This window comes from Jaculus jaculus, chromosome 6, assembly GCF_020740685.1.
Source record: "Jaculus jaculus isolate mJacJac1 chromosome 6, mJacJac1.mat.Y.cur, whole genome shotgun sequence".
In the NCBI taxonomy this organism is placed as follows: Eukaryota; Metazoa; Chordata; class Mammalia; order Rodentia; family Dipodidae; genus Jaculus; species Jaculus jaculus.
The window spans coordinates 99843457-99863322 of record NC_059107.1 but is presented as its reverse complement, the minus strand read 5'-3'; the positions used below and the strand labels follow the sequence as shown (position 1 = coordinate 99863322).

The 19866-nt window shown below is 46.3% G+C and overlaps 2 protein-coding genes across 3 annotated transcripts in view; one reads left to right on the top strand and one right to left on the bottom strand.

Annotated features, from left to right (window-relative positions):
* Positions 1–10464, top strand: part of Cs (citrate synthase) — a 35607-nt gene extending 25143 nt beyond the window's left edge. Inside the window, exons 5-11 of the mRNA XM_045152118.1 lie at positions 395–526; positions 974–1162; positions 3743–3942; positions 4695–4824; positions 5260–5361; positions 7381–7590; positions 8971–10464. Of these exons, the coding sequence (XP_045008053.1) occupies positions 395–526; positions 974–1162; positions 3743–3942; positions 4695–4824; positions 5260–5361; positions 7381–7590; positions 8971–9141 (1134 nt within the window). The 3' untranslated portion in view covers positions 9142–10464. The remainder of the gene's footprint in view (positions 1–394; positions 527–973; positions 1163–3742; positions 3943–4694; positions 4825–5259; positions 5362–7380; positions 7591–8970) is intronic.
* A 410-nt stretch (positions 10465–10874) lies between these two features.
* On the bottom strand, positions 10875–18523 carry Coq10a (coenzyme Q10A). Of its 2 annotated transcripts, none has more exons than XM_045152119.1 (5): positions 18402–18523; positions 17686–17829; positions 13886–14105; positions 11749–11850; positions 10875–11509 (listed from the first exon to the last, which is right to left on the bottom strand). In XM_045152119.1, exons 1-5 carry the CDS (start codon positions 18521–18523, stop codon positions 11342–11344), a joined length of 756 nt encoding a protein of 251 aa, XP_045008054.1. In that variant the 3' UTR covers positions 10875–11341. The 2 variants fall into 2 exon arrangements, with proteins under 2 accessions (XP_045008054.1, XP_045008055.1); XM_045152120.1 differs by having other exon boundaries at positions 13913–14105.
* Positions 18524–19866: the final 1343 nt, after the last annotated feature.

Here is a 19866-nt window from a genome sequence, read left to right as displayed (position 1 = left end):
TTCCAAAACCAAACAGCACACTATATAAAATGGATATGTATTGAGTAACTGAAGGCCAAGATTCCCTTTTTAGTATATCAGAGTACAAAAGCAAAAGTAAATTGTGTAGATTGAACCTTTGAAAGTTCTGTTCTTGTTAAAATGTCTGATATAGCTGCTCACGTGATGGTGCATGCCTTTAATCCCAGCACTTGGGTGGCAGAGGTAAAAGGATCCCCCATGAGTTTAAGTCTACCCTGAGACTATGTAGTGAATTCCAGGTCAGCCTGGACTAGAGTGAAACCCTACCAAAAAGAAAAGAAAAAAAGAAAAGTCTGGTATGAGTACTACCGGTTAGCTATATGGTTTATAAGTTAATTAGCTTGAGTTATAATTTTCATTTATCTCCATCAAGGGCATCCGTTTCCGTGGCCACAGTATACCTGAATGTCAGAAGCTGCTGCCCAAGGCTAAGGGTGGAGAAGAACCCCTGCCTGAAGGTTTATTTTGGCTGCTGGTAACTGGTCAGATACCAACAGAGGAACAGGTACTACAAGACAGTGTCCCCTCCTTTTCCCTGTTAGACAATCCTGACCTTCCTATAGGAATCATGTATGGAATTTCCAGTGAGGGGAAATATATGTGGATTGTGTTGAATGCTTTTCAGTTTGTTTTTTTTAACTTACTTATTTATGTATTTATTTATATACCAGGAGGGAGAGAGGAAGAGGCAGGTAGAGAGAGAGAGAGATTGGGCACACCAGGGCCTCCAGCCACTGCAAATGAACTCCAGATGCATGAACAACTTTGTGCATCTGGCTTATGTGGGTACTGGGGAATTGAACCTGGATCCTTAGACTTTGCAGGCCAAACACCTTAACTGCTAAGCCATCTCTCCAGCCTTCTTGGGTTTTCTTTACTCAGGTATCAATGTTCTTTTATTTTACCCTTCCTATTTTCGCTAGTATCCTGAGCACTGTTTCCTTTTTGACAGGTATCTTGGCTCTCACAGGAGTGGGCAAAAAGAGCAGCTCTGCCTTCTCATGTGGTCACCATGCTGGACAACTTTCCTAACAACCTACACCCAATGTCTCAGCTCAGTGCAGCCATTACAGCCCTCAACAGTGAAAGTAACTTTGCCCGGGCATATTCTGAGGGTGTCCACCGAACCAAGTACTGGGAGGTAGGAAATTTGGATTGGGCAATTGGTGGTCTTCAAAGGACTTCAGTGTGAAGAAAGAAAAGGAAATCTAAACTCTTAGGAACATACTTCTCTGAGTAAAGCAACAAAGTTTTAGAAACTAGTACTGTAGCTCAGTAATCGAACATATGCTTAGCATGAATAAGGGCTGGAGAGATGGCTTAGCAGTTAAGGTGCTTACCTGCAAAGCCAAAGAACCCAGGTTTGATTCCCCAGGACCCACATAAACCAGATACACAGGGTGGTATGTACATCTGGAGTTTGCAGTGGCTGGAGACCCTGGCATGCCCATTCTCTCCCACCACCCCCAAATAAATAAATAAATAAATAAAAATAATTTTATAAAATTCATTGTAGAAGCTGGTCGTGGTGGTAATCCCAGCATTTGGGAGGCAGAGATCTCGGTGAGTTCAAAGCCACCCTGAGACTCCATAGTGAATTCCAGGTCAGCCTGGGCTAGACTGAGACCCTACCTCGGGAACAAAAATATGTATATATTGTAAAGCAGGGCATGCTGGCACACCTTTAATCCCAGCACTGGGAGACACAGGTAAGAGGAGAATCACTGTGAGTTTGAGGCCACCCTTGGTGAATTCTAGGTCATAGTGAGTTGTAAGTTATCCTGGGCCAGAGTGAGCCCCTACCTCAAAAAACAAACAAAAAAATTCATTGTAGGGTTGTTTGCTATTTGCTCATTACTGGAATTATAAAGAAACTAGAACATAGTTAGCCTTTGTTTTTCCTTTTTAATATACTGCAGTGTTGGGGATTGAACCCAAGGCCTGTTCATGCTAGGCAAGTGCTCTTCCATTAAGTTACATTTTTTTGCTCCTAAAATTTTAGTTTGAGGCATGGTTCTGCATAATTTGAACTTGGAGTTTGCCTAACCATGCCTAGATTACTTTTTTTTGTTGTTGTTGTTTGTTTGTTTGTTTGTTTGTTTGTTTGTTTTCTGAGGTAGAATCACACTAGCTCAGGGTGGCCTTGAACTCTCAGCGATCCTCCCACCTCTGCCTCCCAAGTGCTGCCATTAAAGGCATGTGCCACCACGCCTGGCCAAACTAGCTTGCTTAAAAAAAAAAAAAAGTTTATTTATTGTTTGTTTTAATTTTATTTATTATTTATTTGAGAGCAGCAGACAGAGAGAAAGAGGAGAGAGAGAGAGAATGGGCGCACCAGGGCCTCCGGCCACTGCAAATAAACTACAGAGCATGCGCCACCTTGTGCATCTGGTTTACTGGGGAATCAAGTTTTGAACTATGGTCCTTGGACTTCACAAGAAAGCATTTAACCACTAAGCCATCTCTCTAGCCCTTCATTTATGTATTTTAAAGGGATAAAGAGAAAGAGCCAGAGAGAGCAAATGAACTCCAATCACATGCATCTGGCTTATGTGAGGACAGGGGTCCTTGGGCTTCTTAGGAAAGCACTGTAACCGCACGCCTGGCCCTAGCTTACTTTTTTAGATTATTTCTTTGAGAACATATGGGTACACCAGGGCCACTGGCCACTCCAAAAGCATGTGCCACTTTGTACATCTGAATTTACATGGGTACTGGGCTTTGCAACTTTGCAAACAAGTGTCTTTAACTGGTGAACCATCTACTCGGCCTTCAAGTTTTTATTTATTTATTTGGTTTTTCAAAGTAGGTTATTCCTCTAGCCCAAGCTGACCTGGAATTCACCATGTAGACTCAGTGCTGGGATTAAAGGTGTGTGCCACCTTGCCTGGCTTCTTTTTTTTTTTTTTTTTTTTTTTAGAGAGAGAAGGAGAGTGAATGAGTACTCCAGGGCCTCCAGTCACTCACTGCAAAGGAACTCCAAACACGTGAGCCACTTTGTGCATCTGGCTTACATGGGTACTGAGGAATTGAACCTGGGTCCTTAAGCTTCACAGGCAAACACCTTAACTGTTAAGCCATCTCTCCAGCCCTTAATTTTGTTTTTTTAATTAATTTGTTTGGTTATTGTTGCACAAGCTACAATTCCATGAAGAGTCCCTGAGAAATTTCAGAATAATCTCACCCTAGCTCCAGAGTACCCCCACTGTTTCAAATAAGGAGAACTTTGAGAAACCTTAGTGAATGACAACTATAATAATATAATAATGACAACTATAGAGTCTAGGAAGATTATTGCCAATCAGTTATGTTCTGGGCTACCTGAGCAGTGTGAGGAGTGGAAAGGTAGTTAGCATTCCAGAGAGTGGGATCCCAGAACAAACCACTGTCTGAAAATAAATTATGACCTTGTCACCAGAAACTTCTGTCCAGAGGAGATTCAAATACTCATCAGTTCATTCCAGAGAGGATCCACAGGACTGGCCAAGTACAATTGCACAAAAACCAGTTTTAATGAACCTATGAGTTTACAGGGATTACTTACAGAGCAGAAGGAGGGATTGCTTACAGGAGCATGGGTGACTCAAAGGCAGCCAAGCTACCTCACTGAAAAGCCTACAAAGTGAGTTCCAGGTCAGCGTGTACTAGAATGAGACTCTACCATGGTAGGGGGCAGGAAACTACATCTCTTTATCCTTCATCTTACCTTTTCTCTCATCAGTTGATTTATGAAGACTGTATGGACCTGATTGCCAAGCTACCATGTGTTGCAGCAAAGATCTACCGGAATCTTTACCGGGAAGGAAGCAGTATTGGGGCCATTGACTCAAAGTTGGACTGGTCCCACAATTTCACCAACATGTTAGGCTATACTGATGCCCAGTTCACTGAGCTCATGCGTTTGTACCTCACCATCCACAGGTGAGCTAGATTCATCAACCATAGCCAGCGGATGTCAAGATTGGTAGAAAAAGTAAAAGTCTCCTTAAGGATCTCATCTGAGAACAGATGATGTCATAGCAGAGAGATAGGGTTGATACTAGGCAAGAAAGGGAAGAAAGGAAAGTTCAGAGTCTAGGGAAATTGCTGTAAGGATGCTAAAAACTGGAGGTGCTTGTTTATTAGATGCTCTGTAAGCTTTCCAGGAGCTCCCTCTTCTGGCTTTTGTGGTTAAAACTGGTGGGTAGGGGCTGGAGATAATGTATCTCATTAGTAGAATTTTTATTTTATTTATTTATTTTGTTTTCAAGGTAGAGTTTCACACTAGCTCAGGCTGACCTGGAATTCACTATGTTGTCTCAGGGTGGCTTTGAACTCTTGGCAATCCTCCTACCTCTTCCTTCCAAGTGCTGGGATTAAAGGTGTGTGCCACCATGCCTGGCAGTAGTAAAATATTTTTGTCTAGCACTTGATCTCTAACACTGCAAGTAGGGAGGGGGACTTGTTAGCTAGTATTAACACACACACACACACACACAAATACTGGCATACTACAGGAATTAGGAAGCTGGGCACACAGCATCACTATCGTTCAGTAACTTCAGCTCTGTGGTACTGTGGTGTAAAAGCCGGTAATGAGATTAGGACATCATTTTTAAAAGAGCCAGAGTATCAGCTGATTGGCTGAGATGTGATGAAATAAAAGCAAAGTTCTCCCTCTCATTTCTCCACAGTGACCATGAAGGTGGCAATGTAAGTGCCCATACCAGCCACTTGGTGGGCAGTGCCCTTTCAGACCCTTACCTGTCCTTTGCAGCAGCTATGAATGGGCTAGCAGGGCCTCTGCATGGACTTGCAAATCAGGTAGGACTAGTCTTTTTTTGCTACGATTTTTTTGTTTTTTTTTTTACTCACTTACTATTTTTTTGTTACTTAGCCTTTCCTCCTTGGCATATGTTACAGTCAGGTTAGCATTGCTGTCAGAAAACACCCAATCAAGAGCAGTTTATGGGGGGAAAAAGGGTTCATTTTGGCTTACAGACTCAAGGGGAAGCTCCATGATGGCAGGGAAAATGATGACATCAGCAGAGGGTGGACATCACCTCCTGGACAACAGAAAAGGAGAGTGTGCAAAACACTGACAAGAGGACGCTGGCTGTAACACCCATAAGCCTGCCCCCAACAACACACTGCCTCCATCAGTGGGGGGACCTACCATTCAGAACACCTAAATTTATGGAGAACACCTGAATCAAACCACCACAGCATACATACTGACATTTCTTCCCTCTCTCATAGGAAGTACTTGTCTGGCTAACACAACTACAGAAGGAAGTTGGTAAAGATGTGTCAGATGAAAAGTTACGAGACTACATCTGGAATACACTTAACTCAGGGCGGGTAAGTAGAGATACTCAGCAACTAGAAAAGAAACCAAGACTAGCCGGGTGTGATGGCCCATGCCTTTAATCCCAGCACTCAGGAGGCAGAGGTAGGAGGATCACCATGAGTTCAAGGCCACTCTGAGAAGACAGTGAATTCCAGGTCAGTCTGAGCTAGAGTGAGACCCTACCTTGGAGGGAGGTGGACTGAATAAGAACAGTCCCTAAATCAAAGAGGATTTCTTTTTCATTTTATTTTCCCTTCTGTCTACCTTGTAAATTTTTTTCTTTTATTTATTTTTTTCTCACCATACCCCACATCACACCTGGAGGGAGTTTTTTTGTTTTGATAACTTCCATAATTATAATCAATATCCCATGGTAATTCCCTCCTTCCCCCACTTTCCCCTTTGAAACTCTACTCTCCATCATATCCCCCCTTCCAATCAGTCTCTTTATTTTATTTTTTATTTATTTGAGAGTGACAAAGGGGCAGATAGAGAGAATGGGTGTGTCAGGACCTCCAGCCACTGCAAACGAACTCCAGATGCATGCGCCCCCTTGTGTATCTGGCTAACCTGGGTCCTGAGGAATCGAGCCTTAAACTGGGGTCCTTAGGCTTCACAGGCAAGTGCTTAACAGCTAAGCCATTTCTACAGCCCCTCTTTATTTTATTTTATTTTAATTTATTTGAGAGTGACAGAGAGAGAAAGAGGCAGAGAGACAGTGGGTGTGCCAGGGCCTCTACCCGCTGCAAACGAACTCCAGATGCATGCACCACCTTGTACATGGCTTATGTGGGTCCTGGGGAATTGAGCCTTGAAGTGGGGTCCTTAGGTTTCACATGCAAGCCCTTAGCCAGTAAGCCATCTCTCCAGCCTTTTATTTTGATGTCATGATCTTTTCTTCCTATTATGATGGTCTTGTGTAGGTAGTGTCAGGCACTGCAAGGTCATGGATATTCAGGCCATTTGTTGTCTGGAGGAGCACGTTGTAAGGAGTCCTAACCCTTCCTTTGACTCTTACATTACGTCCACCACCTCTTCTGCAATGTTGTTTTTTTTTTTTTTTAAGAATTCACATTTAGATCTGGAGAGATGGCTTAGCGGTTAAGCGCTTGCCTGTGAAGCCTAAGGACCCTGGTTCGAGGCTCGGTTCCCCAGGTCCCATGTTAGCCAGATGCACAAGGGGGCGCACACGTCTGGAGTTCATATGCAGAGGCTGGAAGCCCTGGCATGCCCATTCTCTCTCTCTTCCTCTATCTGTCTTTCTCTCTGTGTCTGTCGCTCTCAAAAAAAACAAAAAAGAAGAATTCACATTTATTTGAGAGAGAGAGAGAATGGGTGTGTCAAGGCCTCAAGCCACCACAAACGAACTCCAGAAGCATGTACCACCCTGTGCATCTGGCTTAAGTGGGTACTGGGGAGTTGAACCTGAGTCCTTAGGCTTTGCAGGCAAGCATCTTAACCACTAAGCCATCTCTCCAGCCCCTAGAACTAAATTTGTAGCTCCAGGCTGGTCTTGAACTCACAGAGGTCCTCATACTTTAGCCTCATGGGGGCTGTGATTAAAGGTGTGTCCTACCATGCCCAGCCCTTTATTTTTATTTTTTAAAGCAGGACCATTTTTTAAAATATTTTATTTTTATTTATTTATTTGAGAGAGAGATACAGAAATAGACAGGGGAAGAGAGAGAGAGAGAATGGATGTGCCAGGGCCTTCAGCCACTACAAACAAACTCCAGATGTGTGCATCCCCTTGTGCATCTGGCTTACGTGGGTCCTGAAGAAGTGAACCTGGGTCCTTTGGCTTTGTGGGCAAGCAACTTAATCACTAAGCCATCTCTCCAGCCCCCTTTTATTTTTATTTTGAAGGTCACACTAAGTTATTTAAGTGGGCCTTGATCTTGACATTCCCCCAGCCTTAGTCTTCCTCATAGCTAGGACTGTAGACCTGTACCACCAGGTCCAGTTTACCATGAGAATTTAGGGATGGGGGAAATCTGCCTGAGAATGCCTTTTTTCCTCACCCTTTACAGGTTGTCCCAGGCTATGGCCATGCAGTACTAAGAAAGACGGATCCACGGTATTCATGTCAGCGAGAGTTTGCTCTTAAACACCTGCCTAATGACCCCCTGTTTAAGTTGGTTGCTCAACTTTACAAGATTGTGCCCAATATCCTATTAGAGCAAGGAAAGGCTAAGAATCCTTGGCCCAATGTAGATGCTCACAGTGGAGTACTGCTCCAGGTAAGTCCTCCCTTCCCTGTGTTCCCTGTCTTTTGTACTGCCACCTCTGTTGTACACAAAGTAATGCTCTCATCAGAGCAAGGACTCTTAGCTTTATTTTATTCACTTATTTGAGAGAGAGAGAAGGGGCATGCCAGGGCCTCCAGCCAGTACAAATGAACTCCAAACCTAATTTGTGCATTTGGCTTACATGGGTACTGGGGAATCAAACCTGCGTCCTTAGGCTTTGCAGATAACGCCTTAACCTCTTTTTTTTTTTTTTTTTTTGAGGCTGTATATCACTCTAGCCCAGGCTGATCTGGAACTCACTGTGTAGTCCCACGCTAGCCTCAAATCACAGTTGAGTCACCTACCTTTGCCTTTCTAGTACTGGGATTAAAGGTGTGTGCCACCACGCCTGGCTTCTTTATTATTTATTTATTTATTTTTGTTTTTTCAAGGTAAGGTTTCACTTTAGCCTAGGCTGACCTGGGTCTCACTATGTAGTCTCAGGGTGACTTCCAACTCAAGGCAGTCCTCCTGTCTCTGCCTCCCAAGCGCTGGGATTAAAGGCGTGTGCCACCGTGACTTGCTTATTTATATAAGAGAGAGCAGAGAGCCGGGCATGGTGGCACACACCTTTAATCCCAGCGCTCGGGAGACAGAGGTAGGAGGATCGCCATGAGTTCGAGGCCACCCTGAGAATATAGAGTGAATTCCAGGACAGCCTGAGCTAGAGTGAAACCCTACCTCGAAAAACCAAACAAACAAACAAAAAAAAAAGAGCAGAATGACAGAATGGTTGCAATAGGGCATCCTGCTGCTGAAAATGAACTCAAGATAAATGTGCCACTTTGTGTATCTGGCTTTATTTGTGTATTGGAGAATCAAAACCAAGCTGTCAGGCTTTGCAAGCAAGAACCTGTAACTGCTGAGCCATCTCTCCAGCCCCTACACCTTAATTTTTTTTTTTTTTTTTTTTTTTTTTTTTTGGTTTTTCGAGGTAGGGCTCACTCTGGTCCAGGCTGACCTGGAATTAACTCTGTAGTCTCAGGGTGGCCTTGCACCTGATCCTCCTACCTCTGCCTCCTGAGTGCTAGGATTAAAGGCGTGCACCACCACACCCGGCTACACCTTAATTTTTTGAGACAGGCTCTTACCCTGAACCTAGAGCTCACCAATTGAACTACATTAGCTAGCCAGAAAGCCTTAGCAATTCTCCTGTTTCTGCCTCCCCACTGCTGGAATTAACGGACATGTGCCACCATGCCCAGCTTTTATATGGGTCCTAACTGTTTGAAGTCAGCTCTTCATGCTTGCACATGAGCACTTTATCCACTGAACCAACTCCCAAGCTGTCTATGGGCCTTTAACAAAGCCTTTCTCTCTTCTACCTTACAGTACTACGGCATGACGGAGATGAATTACTACACAGTCTTGTTTGGGGTGTCACGGGCACTGGGGGTGCTGGCACAACTCATCTGGAGCCGAGCCCTGGGCTTCCCTCTAGAAAGGCCCAAGTCCATGAGCACAGATGGTCTGATGAAGTTTGTGGACTCTAAGTCAGGGTAGAATGGGATTTTGGGGGGAAACCGACTACAAGAAAAGGAGGAAATTTAAAAATATACTTTTTTTTGTTTCAGGGGGCCTTTAAAGACTTAAGATTAAATTGTATCTGAGGCACTGAAAATGTTTGAAGTTAAAATATAAATTAAGACTCAAAGATGAAGTGACCCCCTTCTTCCCTATCCAGCGCCCCTTTCCCTGCCTGGTATGAGCTGTAGGATGTCCAGGACTAGTGCATGTGGTATGGGTTAGATTTGGCCACCCCATCTCTAGAGAGAGTCTGGCTCCTCTGTCCTTAAGTCCAAGCAGGTTCCGAGACACTGTAGTCACGCTGAAGCTTCTGCTTCCACTCTGCGCGTCCTGCCAGATCAACACACCAGGCCTGTGCGCCTCGTTCCCACAGGAGTCGTATTGAGTTGTCAGTTCTGTCAGTCCCCACAGCCCTTGAACATGCACAGAGGTTGGTTAGCCTGGCATGCTTTGGCAATTTTTTTATGCTACCAGGTTGCCACAATGGCATGGCATTTATTATGACTGGCATTTGATTTTTATTTCTTTTTTTTTTATTCTCCCATTCAAATTAAAGTCTTGGAGTGTTCTGATTCCAACTATATTAAAACCTCCAGACTTTCTACCTGCTGTGCCTCAAGCTGAGGATGCTCTGTGTCTCACCCTGTGGGTCTCTATTGGGTCCTCTTTCAGCAGGTCTGTGTGACTTGTGGTTTCCCCAGTCATTTGGCTTTATCAGTACTTAATGTGAACTAGGCCTTTTCTTTCCATGGAACATAAGCCACTACTCTGACCTTGTTTTCTCCTGTTACTGTGCTACGGCACATAGGACAGGGGCTCAGGAATGATCAGCCCCTTCATGTTCTGGTCCCAGGGGTTCTAGCATTTCTTTTTGAACAAGAAATGATTCAAAATTGCATTATGGTCCCCTTTAAATGTCGGATGGTACTAGAACTGGGGACATTCAAAATAGTAAACCTCCCATTCTCATCTCATACCAGAAAAAAAGTTCTTATTTATCAATGTCTTTCTCTTGCCCCTTCTGTAAGAGGTCACAGTACAGTGCTTATTTTAGCAACCCAATTTGCACAGATTTTCAGTGACTCAGAATGCTCTACTGCCTTTTCTTTGAAAAAGGGTTGAAATACACTCCTGCTGTGCCCCTCCTCCCAAAAGTCTTGCCTGTATTTGTGTGGAACCCAAATCCCAAAAACATGATGTTAAGATGAACACACTGTAAACCCCTGGGTAATTGTTAAGTCATGATATAGACTTCAGGTTGTTCTGTATAAAATAAAAAATAAATGTTTTTATTAACAATGCTTGAGCCTGCTATTACATAAGGCCTGAGAGAATATTATGAGAAAAAGTACCTGGTTAGCAAAGTGCTGAACTAAGTACATTGTAAGTTATCCTGAGCATCCTACCTACTCTGTGGCCTTAAGGAGGCCCCCAAAATACAGGGTGATCCTCAAAGTATCAAATATGGGAGCTTAGACCCTATGATTTTGTTCTGAGACTCCTACTGTAATTGACCTTCTGAAAAAGTCTATAAATAGGCAAGAGGGTGGGCACTGGATCCTGGCATACAGAATGTGCTACTATAGTTAGCAGGGACACTGTGTCCAAGAGGCTGCCTTCTTACACATGTACATCCCCAGAAGCTGTGACTTTCTTCTGTTCTGTTACGTATACATTATCCCCATAAGAAACAATACAGAAAAGGCAAATTCACACTGTCACGATTTATTAAAGTTTTATAAAAACTCAGGCCACATGGAAGAATAAATAAGGTACACCCATGAATACAGACAACTGTGTTCAGTGCTTTTTTCCTCCTGTTCTGTGGCACTGACAGTGAAGCAGCTCCTCACTCTACTTGTCAGGCAGCATGGATGCCTTTTTCCTGAGGAGTTTCAGGCAGGGCAAGTTATTTGCCACCCAGTACCTCTGTGCAAGGAAAAGCTCAATTTTATTAAAGCCTTCAAGACATTACTACATTCCCTTGGTCAGGTATGAAGGTTATCTGACCTGGCCAGAGCTAATCACAGTCCTTTATTCAGTATGGAAAGGCTGTGAGCATATGAGGCTTTCTCATGTCCATATCTACTGCCTTTCATCCAGGACATTTCCAGCCAGCAAATGAGTGTTGGGTGGGAAAGGAGAGTAGAGCAGAGACAGGGAGCAGTCCTTTGCCTCAAGTCTGATGCACCTCATGGAACATCAATTCACGGGGGATGGCTGTTTCTGGACCAAACTTGGTGGCTGCCCGTTGCTCGAAGGCAGCAACATTCTTTTTGACAACCTCATCAAAAAACATGGATGCCAGCTGGGAGTGCAGCAGAGAACGAAATTCAAAGGATATCTGGGAATGCATAAGAAACCATCAGAACCAATGCCATGTTCAATAATCCCTGGACAAATGCAAGAGTACAGGTCCACAGTGCTTGTTCTGCACCTCCCTTCCCTCAAGTACCCTGATTTGGGCCTGAGCAGAGTGTTGGTCTGATAAAAATTCAGGCCTGTGGTTTGGAGAAGTGCTTAGTGCTCAGCTGTGCCCTCATACCCACTCCTCCTAGGCCTGTGACACAGAACCTGACTCACCGAAAAGTCCACAGTGCAGGTTCGAGGGTAGGCAGGAATGCCAGGGCTGAATCGCCAAATAGTTTCTAAGTGGTTGAAGAGCTTGGCATCGGTGCAAACAGCCTAGAATAGGACAATTAGATAGTTAAATCACATAACTGAGAAGAGCTAGGGACTTGGCTCAGTACATACAGGACTTACTGCACAGGCATGAGGACTTGAGTTTGGATCCCCAGTACCCACACCAAAAGCTGGCATGGTAGCATGCACCTGTGATCCCAGGGCTAGGTTCAAAGAATAAATTGGAGGGATTGAGGGGAGTGGTCCCCTACACATGTACACACAAAGCAAAAGGAAGGGTATTGGGGGGTGTGGTAGTTTGAATGAATGTCCCCCAACAGAACCACGTGTTCTGTAAAAGCTTATAACTTGTATTTCCAGCTATCTGGTTGGAAGTGGTGTCACTGGGGGTGGGTCTGAACTCCAGCCTCCAGTAGGCTAAGAACTTGAGTTCTGCCTGGGTCCCTGTTGTCTGGCTGTTCATTGTAAATACTTGTGCTGCTGCTGGTGGGTTTCTCTATGGATTTGGTAAAGGGCCCAGTTTCTTCTGCCATTATGAAACGTCCCCTGGATCTGTAAGTCTGAAATATATGCCATTCCTCCCATATACCGTGTCTGGTTTAGAGGGTTTAAAGGCTATTTTCCTTTCCTTTTATATTAGGGAAATACATAACTTGTAGAAATAAAAGTCATTACAGCTGGGCGTGGTGGGGCACGTCTTTAATCCAAGCACTCGGGAAGCAGAGGTAGGAGGATCGCCATGAGTTCAAGGCCACCCTGAGACAACATAGTGAATTCCAGGTCAGCCTGGGCTAGTGCAAGACCCTACTGCAACAAAGAAAAAAAGTCATAAACAAGGACCAAAGTTAAGGAGAAGGATCACTGGATAAAATGCTTACAGTGGGGCTGGAGAGATGGCGTAGCGGTTAAGCGCTTGCCTGTGAAGCCTAAGGACCCCGGTTCGAGGCTCGGTTCCCCAGGTCCCACGTTAGCCAGATGCACAAGGGGTCGCACGCGTCTGGAGTTCGTTTGCAGAGGCTGGAAGCCCTGGCGTGCCCATTCTCTCTCTCTCCCTCTATCTGTCTTTCTCTCTGTGTCTGTCGCTCTCAAATAAATAAATTTAAAAAAAAAAAATGCTTACTGTGGGCTGGAGAGGTGGCTTAGCAGTTAAGGTGTGTGCTTGCAAAGAACCCCAGTTTGATTCCCCAGGACCCACTTAAACCAGTTGCACAAAGTGGCACATGCATCTGAACTTCATTTGCAGTGGCTACAGAGACCCTAGTGTGCCCATTCTCTCTCTCCCTCTACCTGCCTCTCAAATTATATATAATTTTTTGTTGTTGTTTTTCGAGGTAGGGCCTCACTCTAGCCCAGGCTGATGAGTTTAGATCCAAGCACCTATTTACATGGTGCTTACATACTGGATGTGGTAGTTAGTAGACACTTGTAATCCCTGTGTGAAGGTAGAGACAAGAGGATCCCTGAGGCTTGCTGGTTAGTATGAGTAGCCAAATTGGTTAGCTCCAGGCTCAGTGAAAGACCCCGTCTCAAAAAAATAAGGTGGACAGATGAGGGAGATGGGTTAGTGATCACAGAGCACTTCCTATGCAACCATGAAGACCTTATTTGACCCCTCACACTCAATAAATAATAAAAATTTTAAAAACTAGGGCATGGTCACTGAAGAGTCATAGAAGATATCAGGTAGACACATTATATATATATATATACCCTCTCCCCCCCCACAAAAAAAAAGGGTGGAAGTCAGGCATGGTGGGGCATGACTTTAAGCCCAGCACTTGGGAGGATGAGAAAGGAGGATCACTGAGTTTGAGGCCAGTCTGGAACTACAGTTCCAGGTCAGCCTGGGCGAGAGTGAGACCCTGACTTGAAAAAAGCAGGTTGGGAGGAAAGTGTAGAACAGTAGAGGAAGATAACATTGACCTCTGGCCTACACACATACATGCACACGTGAGCATGCACTTGAACAAATGCATCCATATGAGCATGCAAGCACACTGCATACACAACATGCAAGAAAGAAAAAAGGCAAAATACTCCTTAAAAGTTAAGATGCTAAGGAACACAAAAACCTTACTGGTGCATTCCTCCAGACAGACCTCACCTTGACCATGTGAGGTTTGACCATGGAGACTGCAGAGGTATAACGTTCCAAGACAGGTGGAAAGCCAACCTCCAACTGAGCTTTGAGGTGACCCTTACGGCTGGATACCACCAGTGACTTCTTACACCATGGCACAAACTCACGATACTCCTGGACATTGGACACCACCTCAAACATCTCTTGCATTGAGTACCTAGGAGAAGAGGAATCAGGCCAAGGCACTGCCATCTGGGTCAGGTTCCTCCCTGCCATTGGCCCTCAGTTAATACCTTCACCCACTAACCACACACCTTTGGAAACTAGACATCCTAAAGATTGGGTGAATGATTTGTCAAAAGCAAACATTCATGTCTCTGTGATCAGCCAGGCATGGTGAAGCACGCTTTTAATCCCAGCACTCGGGAGGTAGAGGATGGAGGATTGCCGTGAATTTGAGGCCACCCTGAGACTACATAGTAAATTCCAGGTCAACCTGGGCTAGTATGAAACCTAACGTGGGGTGGGGTGGGGGGACAAAACAATACTTTTATCAGGCTGCAGAGATGGCTTAGCAGTTAAGGCACTTGCCTACAAAGCCTAAGAACCCACGTTCAATTCCCCAGTACTCATGTAATCCAGATACACATGGTGGCGCATGCATCTGGAGTTTTATTTGCAGTGGCTAGAGACCCTGATGTGCCCATTCTCTCTCTCTCTCTCTCTTTCAAGGTAGGGTCTCACTCTACCTCAGGGTGGCCTCAAAGTCACAGCAATCCTACCTCTGCCTCCTGAGTGCTGGGATTAAAGCATGCACCACCATGCCAGCTTTCTCTTTTTTTCTAACTAATAAAAATAATAATAAAGCCAGGTGTAGTGGCACACTTGGGAGGCAGAGGTAGGAGGATCGCAGTGAGTTTGAGGCCTCCCTGAGACTACAGAGTAAACTCCAGATGAGCCTGAGCTAGAGTGAGACCCTATCACCTACTTGAACAAAAACAAACAAAACAACAAAAATCCAGCACATGTACCACGTTGTGCATCTGCCTTATGTGGGTACTAGGGGATCAAACCTGAATCCTTAGGCTTCACTGGCAAGTGCCTTAACTGCTAAGCCATCTCTCTAGCCCCTTAATATTTTTATTTAATATTTGAGAGAAACAGGAAGACAGAATATAATAACATATAAGAAGATAACATTTTTTTTTTCAAAAGAACAGGGTGAGTGGCTGGAGAGATGGCTTAGCCATTAAGGTGCATGCCTGCGAAGCCTAAGGACCCAGGTTCTACTCTCTAGGTCCCACATAAGCCAGACGCTCATAGTGGCACATACATCTGGAATTTATTTGCAGTGGCATGGTGCCACATGCCTTTAATCTCAGGACTCGGGAGGCAGAGATAGGAGGATCACCACAAGTTCAAGGCCACCCTGAGTCTACACAGTGAATTCCAGGTCAGCCTGAGCTAGAGTGACACCCTACCTAGAAAAAAAAAAAAAAAAGGGCCAGGGCATACCTCGAAAAATCAAAAAGAAAAAGGTCAGTGTCATCCTTGGATACATAGTGAGTTTGAGACTACTCTGGAATGTATGAGACCCTGTCTCAAAAATAACAAGACTGGGCTGGAGAGATGGCTTAGTGGTTAAGCACTTGCCTGTGAAGCCTAAGGACTCTGGTTCAAGGTTCGATTCCCCAAGACCCACATTAGTCAGATACGCAAGGGGGTGCATGCAACTGGAGTTCATTGTAGTGGCTGGAAGCCCTGGTGCACCCATTCTCTATCTATCTGCCCCTCTCTCTCTCTCTCTCTCTCTCTCACTCTGTCACTCTCAAATAAATAAATAAAAGTGAACCAAAAATATTAAAAATAAAAAAGACTACAACGGGCATGGTGGCACATGACTTTAATCCCAGCACTTGGGAGGCAGAGGTAGGAAGATCACCTTGAGTTCAAGGCCACCCTGAAACGACATAGTGAATTCCAGGTCAGCCTGGGCTAGAGTGAGGCCCTACATCAAAAAAAAATAAAAATGACTAAGGCCAGAGAGATCCCTTAGTGGTTAAGGAGCTTGCCTACAAAGAAAGCCAAAAGTCCTTGGTTCAATGCTCCAGGGCCCACATAAACCAGATACATAAGGTACTGCATGTGTCTAGAGTTCACTTCCAGTGGGCTAGAGACCCTAGGAGTGGTGGCTCATGCCTTCAAGCCCAGGGAAGCAGAGGTAGGAGGATCCCCCATGAGTTTCAGACCACCCTGAGACTACATAGTGAATTCCTGGTCAGCCTGCACTAGAGTGAAAACCCTTTGAAATCTGAAACTACCTTGAACTCCCAGGGATCCTCCTACTTTGCTTCTTTCACGCTAGGATTAAAGGCTTCCACCACCACACCCAGTGTCTCCCCCACCCCCTGTCTCTCCCTTTCTTTCTCTTTCTCTCTCTTTTTTTTTTTTTTTTTCTGACACAAGGTCCAAATGCACCCTGTATCCCAGACTAATTGGCTGGAATGAGGATCTTCCCCTCTCAGCCTCTGGAATGCTAGGAGTACAGGGATTGGTACCTACAGAATAAGGCACATGCCCTACCACTAAGCTGCATTCTCTACTCTTCTTACTTTTTATTTTGAGTCAGGGTCTCACTCAGTTACCCAGGATGGCCTTAAAGTCACTTTGTAGCCCAGGGAGGCCTTGGAACTTCAGTTCTTCAACCTCAGCCTCCCAAGATGCTGGGATTACAGGCTTATGCTACCAGGCCCCACTTTGAACTTTTGTTTTGAGATGGTATCTATCTTGCCAGTGCTTGCCTGTAATTTTATCACTCAAGAGAGTGAAGCAGAAGTCACTGCAAGTTAAGGGCTAGCCTGGTCTACCTAGTGCATTTCAGGCCAGTCAAGACTGTACATAGTGGTACCCTCAAAGAAAACATAAACCAGAGCTGGGAATATAGCCCAATATCCTGGGTTCATTACCCAGTATTGCATAAAACCAGCATAGTAACATACCTAAAGTCACCATACAGGACAAAAGGATCAAAAGGTCAAGGTCATCCTCAAGTACATAGCAGGTTTAAAGCCAGACTGGGCTACATGGGCTGGAGGGATAGCTTAGTGGTTAAGCGCTTGCCTATGAAGCCTAAGGGCCCAGGTTCGAGACTCAATTCCCTAGGACTCATGTAAGCCAGACTTACAAGGTGGCGCATGCATCTGGAGTTCATTTGCAGTGGTTGGAGGCCCTGGTGCCCATTCTCTCTCTCTCTACCTCTTTCTCTCTCTGACGCTCTCACTCAAATAAACAAAAATTAAAAAACAAAAGTCGGGCTGGGGAAATGGCTTAGTGGTTAAGGTGTTTGCCTGCAAAGCCGAAGGACCTAGGTTCGATTCCCCAAGACCCACGTAAACCAGATGCACAAGGGGTGCATGCGTCTGGAGTTCGTTTGCAGTGGGTGAAAGTTCTGGCACGTCCATTCTCTCTGACTCTTCCTCTCTCTCTCAAATAAATAAATAAAATATTTTTTAAAAAAGTCTTAAGAAATGATTGAGATGGGGAGGTAATATGATGGAGAATGGAATTTCAAAGGGGAAAGTGTGGGGGGGAGGGAGGGAATTACCATGGGATTTTTTTTGATAATCATGGAAAATGCTAATAAAGTTGTTTTTTTTTAAAAAAATTCTTAAGAGACCGGATCAGCAATATTCCTGTTTGTGGATGGCCAGGGATGAATCTTGTAATCTTGTCCACTATCAGAACCGTTATAGAGTGGATATGATCATTGCTTTGGATGGGAAGAGGAGACTGCTCACCCCATGATCCTACGTTCCGAGTAAGCCTTTCGCTTGTTAGTGAAGGGGGCAAAGCCCATGAAAGAACGACTGGGAGGTAGGCCAGCCTCCGCCGCCAAGACTGGAGCAGTCCGTGGCAAGAGGAGATTGCAGGAAATCAGAAACCTAAGGCCAGAAGAAAAGAAGCAACAGCGTCACGAAGCTTTTTTTTTTTTTTTTTTTTTTTTTTTGTATTCAGCCATTTGAAGGGGAAGAGGGGCGCATCCAGGAGGAAAGGTCGTTGAGACATGCTTTTTCCCCTTCAGCACCTGCTGCAGCTTGCCGGCCTCTCTGGCCAAGCAGTCACGAGTGCGAAAGGTCGAGGGCAATTGAGGACAGGGCCAGCCAGGGTGGGGAAAAAGAAGGGCCCGTCCGATGCGTCGGTTTTGCCGGGGGCCGCGGCTTCGGCTCAAGCAAAACCTCGGGAAGTGTCACAGTCCCCACCTCCCCCAGGAGGGCCCTCCAGATCAGCGAACGTTCGGGGGTGCCCTCGAGGGCAGAGAAGCGGCACCCACCCCGAGGGTACAGCTTGCACAAGCATTCTCCTTCTAAGATGCACTCGGGCTCCCGGGACACCACGGCCACCGGCTCCGAGAGCGCCTGCAAGCCCAGGGGCCGTCGGGCGACCCGCGGATCGTCCTAGGAGCCCGGCGACCCCCCGTTCCCCGCGCCGCGGACGCCCGCGCCTCCCTCCTCACCTCATTGGTCGCGGCGGCCGGAGCCGAGGGCTCGAAGGCGGGGCCCGGCGCGCGCTCGCGCGGAGCGAGAAGCTGCAGCAGCCCCGGGCGGCCGGGAGCCGCCGAGCGCCCGCGGAGGCCATGCGCGCGGCCCTCCCCGGCGCCCTGGGCCTTGGTGCGGCCGGCTGCGGGCTCCGCGCGGCCCACGAGGGAGAAGAGACGAGGACGGCGGCCCGGACGGAGGGAGGGCGCGGCGCCCGGGAGCGCGGGGGCGGCGCGCGGGGCCGCGGCTCCTCTCGCCCTTGCACCCCGCCTGCGCGGCCCGCCGGGTGGCTTAGAACTGAAGCCCGCGGCTCCCGGAACCTTCACGTCACGCCGCGGCCGGGGCCGGGGAGCGGGAGAGGGAGGCAGGAAGGGGCCACGCTGCCTGCCGGGAGATGTAGTCTCCGGAGGAGGAGGGCGTTGGGCGTGCGGAGGAGCTGGCTCTCAGGGGAACGAGGTCGCCGGGCAGAAACTACTTGGCGAGCCTGCGGTCACAGGACCCGAAGCGTTGGCCCAGGAGCGACCTCGCGAGCGTGACAACAGCAGATGTCCCCAGCTCCTCCGAACCTACGCCTGCGGCGGCGGTGAGGAGCTCTGTTCGTTGTTCTGGTGCAGAATGTCACTCCTCAGTGCAGACTGGTCTGAAATAGATTCTCCTGCCTCAGCCTCCCAAAAGGCAGAATTTCCCCTTGTAATCTTTATGAGAAGAAGTTGGAAAGCCGGACGTGGTGCCTCACGCCTTTAATCTCAGCACTTGGGAAGCAGAGGTAGGAAGATCACCATGAGTTCAAGGACACCCTGAGACTACATAGTGAATTCCAGGTCAGCCTGGGCTACAGTGAGACCTAACCCCCCAACCAAAAAAAAAAAAAAAAGTTGGAGGCCAAGACAAGAGGATTATCAAAAGTTCGAGGCTGGGCTGGAGAGATGACTCAGGAGTGAAAGGCCCTTTCTTGTAAAGCCTGATGGCCTACGTTCAGTTCCCCAGTACCCTGGTAAAGCCAACTGCACGAGGTGGCACAAGCCTCTGGAGTTCCTTTGCAGTGGCTACAGGCCCTGGTGTATTCATTTATCCTCACTCTCTTCCTCCTCCTCAAATAAAAATAAAATAGGGCCTGGAGAGATGGCTTTATGGTTAAGGCATTTCCTTGCCAAGCCTGAGGACCCAGATTCGGCTCCCAGCACCCCCTAAAGCCCAATGTACAAGGTGATCCATATGCACAAAGCCGCACATATGTACTAGATGGTACACACATCTAGAGTTCAATTGCAGTACCCAGAGGCCCTGGCACACCAATTCCCTCTCTCTCTCTCATAAATAATAAAATAAATTTAAAATAAACTGCCTATTAAATTTTTTTTTAAGTTCAAGGCTGGACAACCTAGGCTTCATAGCAAGTAGGCTAGCCACAGCTTCGTAGCAAGATTCTTTTTCAAAACAAAA

Bases quoted from the DNA above. Each gene is read 5' to 3' on its own strand.
- Coq10a (XM_045152119.1), bottom strand. From the start codon at position 18,523: ATGGCCTCCGCGGGCGCTCGGCGGCTCCCGGCCGCCCGGGGCTGCTGC. The intron at 14,106-17,685 runs GTGAGCAGTCTC...CTCTTCTCCTAG, and splicing joins TCGGAACGTAGGATCATGGG to GTACTCAATGCAAGAGATGT. The intron at 11,510-11,748 runs GTGAGTCAGGTT...ATGCATTCCCAG, and splicing joins CCTGCACTGTGGACTTTTCG to ATATCCTTTGAATTTCGTTC.